This window comes from Ooceraea biroi, chromosome 9 (assembly GCF_003672135.1).
Source record: "Ooceraea biroi isolate clonal line C1 chromosome 9, Obir_v5.4, whole genome shotgun sequence".
NCBI classification, from domain to species: Eukaryota; Metazoa; Arthropoda; class Insecta; order Hymenoptera; family Formicidae; genus Ooceraea; species Ooceraea biroi.
In genome coordinates this window covers 5,221,072-5,234,603 of record NC_039514.1, presented here as the reverse complement: position 1 = coordinate 5,234,603, position 13,532 = coordinate 5,221,072, and the positions used below count along the sequence as shown (strand labels likewise).

Genomic DNA, 13,532 nt, shown 5'->3' with positions numbered 1-13,532 from the left:
CTTGTTCAATCATTGTGCCTTTAATAGCATTATTTAGTTTCGCAAGGTGGACTTGGGATTGCAACAAAATATCATTCTCATCTGAGCCTATTTCTTCACTTAGCGCTACGACTAATATTGATTTTATAAAATCATATATTTCATTAAAATTATTCATTTGATAGACTCTTCCTAGGCACCTTAGAAAAAATTGTTTGATTGAGCTTGCTTTGCCTTTTAGGCATTCCCACCTGGCGATCATAGCTATAAAGTGGTTAACATCTAGCCTTATAAAACATAAGGGAATGGTCTCGGTACTATCACGAATAATAATATTATAGCAAATCTGCATATAATGATTTAGATTAATGCAACCTGAAAATGCACGCGCAACTGCAATCAAAATCGCCTTCCCAAAATCGGTTATTACCATTCGTGGTATTGGAGCACCACCTCTAATAATCTCGGAAAAGAAATAATTTATTATCGATGCATCTTGCTTTGCAGATATCATCTGAAAGGCAGGAAAGTTGCCAAAGTTCAAAATGCATACGCATTGGTATAAAAATAAATGGGCTGATGTTTGGCCATTGGGAAGGCTTATTTTCTTTCCTATCCCACCAGTAGCATCTATAGTTAAAAAATAATTTATGTCTTGCTTTTGCGCCCTTTTGTATGTAAGTTGTTGTTCTAAACTCCAATACATGCAATAGAATGGGTCTATTCCTATATTATGGATACTTCCGCAGAATGTGGTATATTTTGCGTTTTGGATGTTTTTAATTGGATCGGTGCTTTGCAATTGCAAACGTCTATCCAATTCAGTTTGTTTTGCTTTACGCAAAATTGTTGCGTCATATAAAATAGGCGGAACATTATCACCAAATTCTATTAATCTACTGGCCTCTTCATTACGCCATACGTTAGCATCTTTATTTGCATCCACTAATTCAGAGGCAATTTTCTTACGCAGCGTAAATTTCAATTGTCTTTTTTTCTTGTGGATAATTTCGTCTGAAAAGCCAGTCAACATACAATTAAAAATCACATCGCTGGCTTTTGCAGGCTTGCTGAATAAAATTCCAGTAAGTTGCGCATCACACTCTTTACATTTACCTTTAAATTTTGCATAACATTTAGCATCGTTATTGATAAATACTTTGGCACGTTTAAAGGTAAATGCGCATGGTAACTTTACTTGTTGCCATATTTTTTCTGCAAAAATGTGCGTCCATTTTCCTGGTTGCAATATCATATACCGTCGTCCCTTATGTCCATATTCCTGATGAATAGGCTTTATCTCAATCCATTTGTGACGCAGCTATCGCTACGCCACGACCGTCGTACACGGCAGCTAACGCTCGCGACGCCTGCGGGCCCGCGAACCGCCATACACAAGGCCCCACCGAGCGCCACTGCCCCACCGAGCACCGCGACCCCCGGACCACGGGTCCGGGGATATATAAGCGCGAGCCGCGAGACCACGGGCACCATTCCTCGGCCAGAGCTCTCCAACTCTGGCCTTCCTAAGCCTGCACGTTGAGCAGCCGATCTGCCTAAGTCTGCACGTTGAGCAGCCACTCCGCCTAAGTCTGCACGCTGAGCAGCATTCCTAAGCCTGCGTGTTGAGCAGCACTCCGTCCGAACCTGCATGTTGAGCAGCGACTCCGCCTAAGTCTGCAGGTTGAGCAGCCCGCCCCCCGCTAAGTCTGAATGTTGAGCAGCACTCCGCCTAAGCCTGCATGTTGAGCAGCCACCCGACCGCCTAGCCGCGACTCCGCATTCTACGCCGATTCCGCACCTCCGTATTCCGCGACTCCGCGGTGTATCCGAATTACCCGCCGATTCCGCGAGTCCGCATATACGCCGATTCCGCACCTTCGCATTCCGCGACTCCACGTTGTATCCGAATTACCCGCCGATTCCGCGACTCCGCATTCCGCGACCCCGCAACAACCTTCGACCCCGTAGCGTTAAGACCGCGTCGACGTAAGTAAGTGTATGCAATAAAGGATAGTATTCTGTTATATCCACACCTCCGGACTTATCAATCAACTACCTCCCTGTCGCCACGGTTCGCCGACCCTTGGACACTCGCGAGCTGTCCGCTCACTCGTGATACGTTAGACATTTCTCTTCGGAAATTATCAATTTAAATTTCTTTTTAGTATCGGAGGAATTAGTGTCATTTAATATTGTTGTATTATACGAAGAATCTTTGGTATCGTTAATATTATCGTTCTTAATAGAAAACGCTTTTAATACAGCGCTGAATATACCCCTTCTATCGTTTTTTAAAATCGTATAAATATGTTTCGGAGTAATATACGAGTCATTAGTTGCAAGGATTTTAGATATTAAAGCGTAGACAGGATGAGATGGCGGTAAAACTTTCCCTTCATTATCTACAGTTTTGTATTCTTCGTTCGTTAGAACATCTCGCAATTTTCCTTCGTCATACATATTGAAAACTTCAAAAAAAAAAAATGAAAAGGAAATGATCACACAAAATGACAAACGGCGAATGCCAATAGCAATCAGTAAGCGTTTATTGAACGTTGCTATTTTAATGTCCGAAAAATAGATAGCAGAAAATAGCAGTAAGAAGAATCAGGAAACCAGTAAGGAAGTATTATATGAAAAACCAGTAAGGAAAATCAGTGAAGAAAATTCTGAAGGAAACGAATATTCTGTAAGGAAAAATCAAAATCAAAAGATAAGTATAAGTGCTCGTTGATATCTCAAAACGCCAACTATAAATATCGTTTTTCTCTTAGTAAATTAGCTGTTACGCTGAAGCCAGATGAAATACGACTGATCGTGGCGGTCGATGCGACGCTTGCCTCGTGCGCTTCGTAAAACACAAAACTATCGATGCCTCCACGACGGCTCCACGGCGACGCGGCTCACCGTAGTGGAGGGGGCGACGCACATAAGCGAAAACCGCGTACGTGTGCGCTCAACGCTTCGGCTATCTTCGGGCAGTAGATCGCGGTTGCCGGGCAGGCCCGTACGAAAAGTCATATACGGCAATTGAGATAAGACAAATAATATACTATAAAATAAGAAAATAAAGTAACAAATAATATAATACGTATTATATTGTCAATATATATTTTTATATTGGATTACTTATATACACGACCAATTTTCTAATATGATATCTAATAATATGATATGATATAAGAATATTATTATTATGTGTGCAGTGGACTTCCACACCACCAAAGATATCTTGTCTGTAAAAGGCAGACATCACTCAAAATCGAAATGTATATAAAAGATATCTAACATATAATTGTACATATATATATATTGTAAGATTCATAAGTATCAAAGCTAAGAGATGGCGCTAACTGAGCGGCCTGATAACCGGTGCCAATAACCGATAGCGGAAAGAATGTTAATTAGGGCCAAGGTAACAACCCGGCGTGACGACGTGCGATCCGAGGGACCGACACTCTCCTCGTGAAGTGCGATAGATTGGTCGGATCGAGCTATTGTACGGGAGTCTTGGAACAGTAGTAGAATAAAGTACCAGTGACTATTCTTTGTAACACACAGTATTCAATTTGCCATCCTTCGCTCCTTAGCACTTACCTTTCCACGCGCGCCCATCGGAAAAACAGACATCCTGATAAACTAATAAACTTACATCGTCAGAAGTGGGATAAATTCACGGTTCGCGTCGGAGAAGAAACGAAGGATTTCGGAGTTACGCGGTTTAAGGAATACGTGTGATCGTCGCTAATGGTAGTGGTGAAACGTGGCCGCGTAAATATGGAGCGGAGTAACTTGGAGCAGCTTACGCTGAAAGAGCTGAAAGACGAGGCTGCTCGTTACGGTCTGCCGAATCAAGGATCAAGGAACAGCTTGATCGATGCAATTATGACGCATCTCGAGAGGAACGGAAGAACATCGGAGCGGACGGAGCCAGTGGCCGGGCCAAGTGGCGAGGCGGTTGGAACGAGAAGCGACGGAGCTGCGGTTGAAGTTTCTCGGCCGCCGGATTCTACTCTGATGTTAACGCAAATGATGGCGGCGTTGAATGGCTTGATGCAGCAGCAACAACAGGTAACACAACTGTTGCAGACGCTGTCTGCAGAAAAAGGAGAAACGCGCCGAATTGAGGAGGTGCGTGCAATGCAGCAGGTCCCCAGGGAATCTCCATCGAGGTCAACTCCTTCAGGCGTGGTAAGCCGGAGGACGGCGGAAGGATGGTCATCTGGCCCAGCAATCCAGGCAATCGCTTCGCAAATTCCAGAATTTGCGGGAGCGGAAGAAGATAATGTGTCCGCATGGGTGAGACGCGTCGATAAGGTTGCGGAAGTACATCAGGCTTCCGACGGAGTAATTTTACTAGCGGCTTCTAGCCGTCTCACGAAGTCGGCACGCCGATGGTACGACGTGCAGGGCGGAATCGTGATAGAATCCTGGCAAGGATTACGAGCAGAGCTGACCAAAATATTTGATCGGAAGATGCCCTTCTACAAGGTAATGCAAAAGGTAGAAGCACGGAAATGGCTATCCGGAAAGGAATCTTTTGACGATTATGCCATCGATAAACTCGGACTGATGCATCGGGTCGACTTAAAAGAGGTCGACAAGGTACATCTGTTGGTGAGCGGAATACAGCAGAGCTCTTTGCGAGCAACGGCATTATCGTTAGGGGAAGAGACAATCGAAGGGTTCCTGGCAAGGATGAGGAGCATCACGCAGAGCGTGGCGGAACAAGAAAGGAAGCCGGCGGCAGCAGGTTCGTCTGCGCAGCACTCGGCTGCGAGGAGTAAGGAGATCCAGTGCCACAATTGCGGGAAGAAAGGACACAGTCCACGAGAATGCAGCGCTGAAACGCAATGTTTTTATTGTAAGCAGAAAGGGCATAGGAGGTACGAGTGCCCTTCGCTGAAGAAGAAGGACCAAAGGCCAGCAACCAAACCACCAGCGGCAGCAGTCCAAGTAGCGGCGAGCGTGGACGAGGAGCCGAAGGAGACGGTGGCGATGGTGCAGACAGAGCTTCCTCGGTTGGTTCTTAGCGATCCCGTTGTCCAAGTCTGTAAGATGATGGGAGAAAACTGTGAGTTAACTGCACTGATAGATACGGGTAGTCCGGTCTCATTCGTAAAATTAAGCGTTTATAATCAATATGTTAGAAACAAGAATGTACTTTTGAAACCGTCGAATAGAAATCTTAGAAATCTAAGTGATCAAATTTTAGAAATAGATGGTATCGTTCGCGTGGAAATCTCGCTACGGCAGTTACCCGATACGAAATTCGGGGTAGATCTTTATGTTTTGAAAGATAATTCATTCCAAGGGGATATTATTCTGGGCCGCGAGTTTATAACGGAAGAAAAACTTACTTTAGTTTATGAGCCTTCAGCTCGAGACGATAATACCGTCAATCTATTTTCGTTCTTACCTCTATGTGTTGATGATGAGGAAAGCGAGAGCTCGCTTGAACAAATAATTGAAAATAGTGTTATTGATTTCGATCACAAGGTGAAGGATAAGCTGATAGAAACAGTTTTCGAAATAGATAGAAATCAATATTCGCCTGTAAATGATAACTATACGGTTCAAGTCCGTTTGAAGGACTCTTCTGTGTACGCGTATGCCCCAAGACGCTTCGCGCAAGCTGAAAGAGTAGAAATACGCGAAATTATAGATGATCTGTTGAAACGTGGTATAGTTCAACCTAGTGTATCGTCATATTGCGCGAGAGTCGTACTAGTTAAGAAAAGAAACGGAAAGACGCGGTTATGCATCGATTTGCGACCTTTGAACCTCAGAGTTTTGAAACAAAAATATCCATTCCCGGTAATGGAAGAATGTCTTGCTCAGTTAAGTAATAAAAAGGTCTTCACATTAATAGACCTAAAGGACAGTTTCCATCAGATAAAAGTACACGTGAGTTCCACACAATACTTTGCGTTCGCGACTCCAGACGGACAATACGAGTACACGTATCTACCGTTTGGATACTGCGAGGCCCCCGCAGAATTCCAAAAACGATACTACAAATTCTCGAAAAATTAATTCGGGAAGGGAAGATTCTGCTATATATAGACGATGTGTTCATTGCGACGGAAACAATAGAACAGAATTTGGGAATTTTGAAAGAGGTCATGATAATTTTAAAAAGATATGGTTTCGAGTTGAATTATAAGAAATGTAACTTCTTGAAAAGAAAAATAGAGTTTCTAGGATATTTGGTTTCAGCCGACGGGATAACGTTGAGCAAAAGGCACACAGAAGCGGTAGAAAACTATAAACCTCCGCGTGATAAATTACAATTACGTCGTTTCCTCGGATTCACTAATTACTTTAGAAGATTTATTAAAGATTACGCGGCAAAAGCGAAACCGTTACAAAATTTACTTAAGAAGGATGTAGATTTTAATTTGAGTAACGAAAGCATGAAATCTTTTGAGTTACTTAAAAAGGAACTTACTTCTTCGCCGTTGTTGAGCCTATATGATCCAGCCGCGGAAACTCAATTGCACACCGATGCGTGCTGCTCAGGATTTGGTGCAGTCCTGCTGCAAAAGCGACAGGATAATCTATGGGCGCCGGTGGCATACTTTAGCCAGGCGACGAATATGGCTGAAACCAAATACCATAGCTATGAGTTAGAAATGTTGGCAATCGTGCGGTCGGTGGAAAGATTCCACATATATTTGTATGGTATACATTTCACTATCGTAACGGATTGTAGCGCGATAGTATACGCCGTGAATAAAGCAAATTTAAACCCGCGAATAGCACGATGGACCTTGGCGTTACAGAATTATAATTTCAATATTACTCACCGACCAGCGGACAGAATGTTACACGTCGACGCGCTCAGTCGTAGCACGGCTTACGTGAACGAATTGCCACTCGAAAGGGAACTAGAATTCCGACAGTTAGCAGACCCTAAAATTATAAAATTGAGCGAAGAATTAGAAGTTTGTGACAATAGTAACTTCGCGCTGGTAGATGGTTTGGTGTATCGGAAAGAAAACGAGCAACTTAAATTTGTGGTGCCCGATTCTATGATCGCGAGTTTGTTAAGAGCGCACCATGACAATATGGCTCATGCGGGAGCAGAAAAAACGTTAGCGGGAATTAGACGAAGTTTCTGGTTTCCGACCATGAGGAAGAAAGTGTATGAATATATAGAAAATTGTCTAACCTGTCTCATGGTGAATACATCAACTCAGGGGACAGAAGGCGAAACTCAGCTCTACCCTTTGCCCAAAGAACCTCTTAAAATACTGCACATAGACCATTTTGGTCCTTTGCAGGGATCAGCTGATAATTACAAGCACATATTAGTAATTATTGACGCTTTTACACGGTTCACTTGGTTATCCCCCACGAAATCGACGGGAACAACAGAAGTGATTTGTTGTTTGGATAAATTGTTTAACACATTCGGAAGGCCGAAGGAGATAGTTTCGGATAGAGGTACGGCCTTCACGTCAAAGGAATTTAAAGATTTTGTATTGAAATTTCTCGTTAAACACAGATTAATAGCAGTAGCATCACTTTGGGCAAACGGTATAGCCGAAAGAATTAACAGATACTTGAAATCGGCGTTGACCAAATTAATCGATACCCCAGATGGTTGGAAGGATCGACTGGGGGAAATGCAATACATAGTGAACAACACTTACCATTCGAGTATTAAATCAAGTCCGGCTAAGTTGTTGTTAGGTTTCGAGCAACGAAACCACGAGGATCATTCCTTTGCGCAATTCACAAGAATGTTGGTCAACGTAGATTCAAATCTAGAAAAGGAGAGAAAGATAAGTCGAGACGCGGCGAATCAAGCGACGGAGTTAATCAGGAATTACAATAAAAAGTATCACGATGAGAATAGAAAGAAACCTTCGCAATACAATGTAGGCGATTACGTATTGATACGCGATATGCGAAGCAAGATAGGAGAAAGTAGCAAATTAAAACCAAAATACAGAGGACCTTACCAGATAACGAAATGTCTTGGTAACAATCGATACGTCGTGCGCGATATTCCTGGTTTTAATCATACGCCAAAACCTCTCGATACGATCTTGTCCTCGGGTAAGATCAAACCCTGGATCAGACTGCAACAATCAAATGATTAATTGAAAGAATATGTATTTTGTAAAAAAAAAGAAAAAAAAAATATTAATATGTTAAGTCATATATATATATATATATATATATATATATATGACTTAACATATTAATATTTTTTTTTCTTTTTTTTTACAAAATACATATTCTTAATCAATAAGGAGCACGAGGACGAAAAAAAGGGAGATCCTGCGAGACCACGATACCGAGCACATCGTGTTGCGAGTCGTAAGAGTTTTGTATCCGTATTAAAATATATACTAATATATATTCGAAGTATATAATAAGTTTGTCGAGTATCCCACCCGTTTTCCCTACACTATTATCTAATTATAGTATAATATTTTTAGTATTTAAGTATCAAACACTTATTCTACATTATATATATATATATATATATATATATATATAATGTACAAATTTTGTAAAAAAAAAGAAAAAAAAATATTAATATGTTAAGTCATATATATATATATATATATATATATATATATGACTTAACATATTAATATTTTTTTTTTCTTTTTTTTTTACAAAATTTGTACATTATATATATATATATATATATATATATATAATGTAGAATAAGTGTTTGATACTTAAATACTAAAAATATTATACTATAATTAGATAATAGTGTAGGGAAAACGGGTGGGATACTCGACAAACTTATTATATACTTCGAATATATATTAGTATATATTTTAATACGGATACAAAACTCTTACGACTCGCAACACGATGTGCTCGGTATCGTGGTCTCGCAGGATCTCCCTTTTTTTCGTCCTCGTGCTCCTTATAAATCCTCGGAAAACGTTTGCGTGAAACGCCGCATGCTTTAACCTCGAGCCGACATCATAACATGCCGAGCCGGATTGACAATAGTCGAGCCGACGTGATAACAATCCGAGTCGGTCGCTCATAAATCTTACATCTATTAATTGCCGATTCTTTTAATGCGGCCGCTTTCAAACAACATAAAATAATAATACGCCGCTTATGTTCATACCGCAACCCTACAACTCGGCCATTCTGCAAATGCATCGGACCCCGATGCGGTCTTTATCATCAACGATTTCATCATCGGATGATGAGTGTTCGCTAAGGTTACTCATCTCTGTCTCGCCCGATAACCATCGCTTCATATGATCGACAGAAGTTGTTGTAGAACGCGGACCTTCATGCTCTCCAACCTTAATTACAACGTAACGATTTCCACGCAAAACATGAGAAATTTCATATGGTCCCAAATATTTCGAATAAAGTTTACTTCCCGGCGATAATTGAGTACGCTTGATTGCTACCAAATCTCCTTTGTCATAAACGTTAGGTTTCTTTCTTTTCCTGTTATAAATACGTTGATTTTCCTCCCGAATTTTTTGTATTGACTGCTTAGCCTGCTCGCGCAATGCTTCTCGCTTCTCCTGCAAAGCCTGAGCGTGTTCTCGTTCAACGAGTTCCCTTAACTCTAAGTCATCTTTCAACCGCATGGTTTTTCCGATTAAAATCTCGAAAGGTGATAATCCTGTGCTACGAGATGCCGATGAATTAACATATTGTTGTACTCGATCAACAAACTTATACCAATTCTCAGGGTTTAAAGAAGACAACTTAGACAATATCGGAATTATTATCCGATTAACTCTTTCCACTTGTCCGTTACCGCGAGGTACTCCGGTAGCAATCAAACCATGCTCTATTTTCTCGGAAACACAATATTCTTTAAATGCAGCCGAAGTGAATGCTGCTCCACGATCGGAGATAATACGCCGTGGATTACCGAATACGCTCGCTTGCTTTGATAATCGGTTAATCGCTTCTTCCGCAGTCGTCGACTTTGTAGGGTATAGCCATGTAAATTTCGAAAATGCATCGATTACAACAAAAAGATGCGCATAGCTTTTTCTTGTACTAGGAATCGGTCCTAAGTAATCTACGTGATAGGTTTCTAACGGTACATTCTCTTTCGGAATATTCTGAAGGAAACCCTCCTGCTTTCCGTGCTTACGCTCACAAAGAATGCATTCAATGCAATTTCTTACAACTTTCTCGATTTTATCTTTCATATTCGCAAACCAAAATTCTTTCTTTAACAATTGTTCTACCTTTCGTACCGCGAAATGGCCTCTATTATGCGTCTGCTTTATAATATCCTGCTGCATCAACCTCGGAACAACCATTAACATATCATCATCGTAGTTCTTATACAAAATACCATTCTGTAATACAAAATTATCATAGTTTTCCGTTTTAACTAACGCGAAAATAGGTCTTAATTCTTTATCTTCTCGCTGCGCCTGCGCCAAACGCGCAATAAGACTACTATTACTTTCTTGTGTAAATAAAACTTGTGGTAAGTTTCGGCTAAGGGCGTCTACATGTCGCATAGCCCTTCCTGATCTGTGCTCTACTACGTAATCAAATTCGCTAAGCAACAAAATCCATCTCGCAACACGCACGCACAAATCTTTTTTATTTATTGTCAAAGAAAACGCGCGACAATCGGTTATTATCTTAAACGATATTCCTAACAAATAAACTCTAAACTTATTTAAGGCTTTAATAACCGCTAACACCTCGAGTTCATAGCTTGTATATTTAGATTCCGCTTGCGACGTTTTCCAGCTCGCATAATACACGGGGCGAAATAATTGATCTCGGTCATCTTTTTGACATAAAATCGCTCCAAAACCGTGGCTGGACGCATCAGTGTGTAGCTGTGTCTCTGCGCTGGCCCGATAAATTTTAAGTACCGGTTCGCGACTCAATAAATCTTTTAATTGTTGCATAGCCTGTTCTTGCTCTGACCCAAAATGAAACTTTACTTCGTTCTTAAGCAGGTCCGACAACGGACGCGCAATTGACGAATAACCGGGAATAAATTTCTAAAATATCCCGTCAAACCAAGAAAACTTTGAACTTGCCTCACGCACGTTGGCCTCGGAAAATGCAACACTGCTTGTGTTTTTCGTTCTGAAGGTCTTACGCTACCAGCCTCGATTATATGACCCAGATATTCAATCTTTTCTTTAAGAAAGCTACATTTTGACCAATTAATACGCAAACCATATTCGCTTGCAACTGCTAACACAGCTCGCAATCTCGCTATTCCTTCGTCTCTGGTACTGGATGGAATTATTAAATCGTCTATATATATTCGCACTATTTTTTGTTTCTTTAATTCGCGAAATATCGCGTTTATATATTTTTGAAAAACGGCCGAAGAATTGCAAAGACCAAACGGTGTCATAAGAAACTCATAATGTCCGTCCGGCACAATAAAAGCAGTATATTTACAGCTATTCTCGTGCACCGGAACATGAAAAAAACCGTTCTCTAAATCTAATGTACTAAATAACGTTGCGTCCTGCAATTCGTCCAGCTGATCTTCAATCAGAGGTGTCGGATAGCGGTCTTTCACAATTTTCTGATTTAATTTACGATAATCTACACATAATCTTAAACCACCATCTTTTTTCTTTACCAACACCACCGGACTCGCGTATTCTGACACACTCGGTCTAATAATTCCGTTCCGTAACCATTCTTCGATTTGACGGTTAACCTGTTCTCTCTCTACAGACGCAAGCCTTCGGGGAGGCTGATATACGGGAATGTCGTCTTTTACTACAATTTGTAATTTTATGCCTACTTCTTTAACTGCATGCGGCTTATACGTCTCAATCAATTTCTCGATAGCCGGTCTCATCTCGATCTCATCGGTATCTAATTGTCGTTGGACACCATCATCAAAAATTTCATGAGCGTTGATACAAAACACCTCAGGAACATCATCAGTTTCGCACGGAACCACTAACTTATCTTCACGTCTGGAAATTATCGCATTATTCTCGATTAATTGAATGTTCGCGTCTTTTAACAAATCGGAACCAAGCAACATATCATGATTCATCATCATATCCGGTACTACATGTAAAATTAACGTAAAATCATCATTATCTATCGTCACAATAATCTTAAAATTGCCCAAAGTTGACATGCGATTCTCACCAAGACCTAAACACACAATTTTTGCTCCTGTGAGCGGAAGCGCCCCTAACTTAATATAACGTTCTGCTCTAATTAGATGCAAATCGCTTCCCGTATCTAGCAACGCAGCCATATGCTGACTACTTATCTTTACGGCCTTGTAGATTTTCTGATCGGACTTTACCGCAACTCCGCACTTGTTGACTTGTTGACCCACGCTGGTTGATTCGGTGTTGCGCTTCGGGCACTGCGCTGCGATGTGGCCGAATTCCTTGCATTGGAAACACTTGCTGCCCTTCTCCTTTTGCGGGCAATCCGCGCTCACGTGATTCCGCTGTCCACAGTTGAAACATCGAAGATTGCTCTGCACTCGTGACGCTTCCTTTCCTTTGCTCTCCTTCTCCTTACTGTCTTTTTCTCGCTTTTCCCACGTTTTCCCCGTCTTTGACTGGTTCACCTTCTGACTACTCTTCATTGCCTCGTACTGAGACAGTTTTTTACGCAACTCCTTAACACTCACCGCACCGTAAAGGATAGTTTTATTCACTGGATCGTCATGGATTCCGTCGATGACGTACTGGATAGTAGCCTCAAGCTCGACGTCAGCGTGACTGGCGATCTCCATCATGCGATAAACGTACTCCATATATGATTCACTATTCTGCTTCTTCGTCTGCGCTAGCTCCTTGTGAATTGATCGACTGTTCACCGTTTTCGAAAATTCCCCGATCAATGCTCGCTTCATCTGCTTCCATGATTTCGCACACTTCTCGTAAGACACAAATAACTTTGCCGATCCTCGCAACAGTTTCTTTGCATAAATTATCTTCTGCGCCTCAGACCACAAACAAACCTTGCTGGTCTCCTCGAAATCCTCGATCCAGCGACGAACATTTTGCTTGCCGTCGCCAGAAAACGTCTGAATCGAATCCTCAATATCCCTAAATGGCAGTGGCTGTGATCTCTTCGGCAGCTCTCTCTCTTCGACCTCTTCATCGTCTTCACTCTCGGAATCGTCTTCATCGTCTGGATCGTCGCTTCGCGGCTTCGTCTTGCAGCTTCTCTTGGACGATCTCAAACGCTCACGAAGAACTGCTTTGCTTCCACTCAGCGGCAGCTCTAATTTTCGCAACTCTTCTTTTAATTCGTCTATGGTAAGGACATTGACGTCGAGTTGTCCACCGGATGTTTGTGAGTCCGTCATATTGCTAGATAAGCCTCTATCTCACCAAGCCTCTCACTATGCTTCCTCACAATGCTTTACTCACTGTCTTGACTCGGTACACGATCCGAATCTCGACTTGATACACGAATCTCGGCTCACTTCTCTTGGTCAATCCCGGACGAGCCCCCAATTTGTAGGGAAAACGGGTGGGATACTCAACAAACTTATTATATACTTCGAATATATATTAGTATATATTTTAATACGGATACAAAACTCTTACGACTCGCAA

At 41.6% G+C, this 13,532-nt stretch overlaps 1 protein-coding gene across 1 annotated transcript; it reads right to left on the bottom strand.

The window, feature by feature from the left end:
- Positions 1–11,190: 11,190 nt before the first annotated feature.
- On the bottom strand, positions 11,191–13,279 carry LOC113562643. The gene is made up of 2 exons (XM_026972622.1): positions 11,383–13,279; positions 11,191–11,210 (listed from the first exon to the last, which is right to left on the bottom strand). Exons 1-2 carry the CDS (start codon positions 13,277–13,279, stop codon positions 11,191–11,193), a joined length of 1,917 nt encoding a protein of 638 aa, XP_026828423.1.
- Between the last annotated feature and the right edge of the window lie 253 nt (positions 13,280–13,532).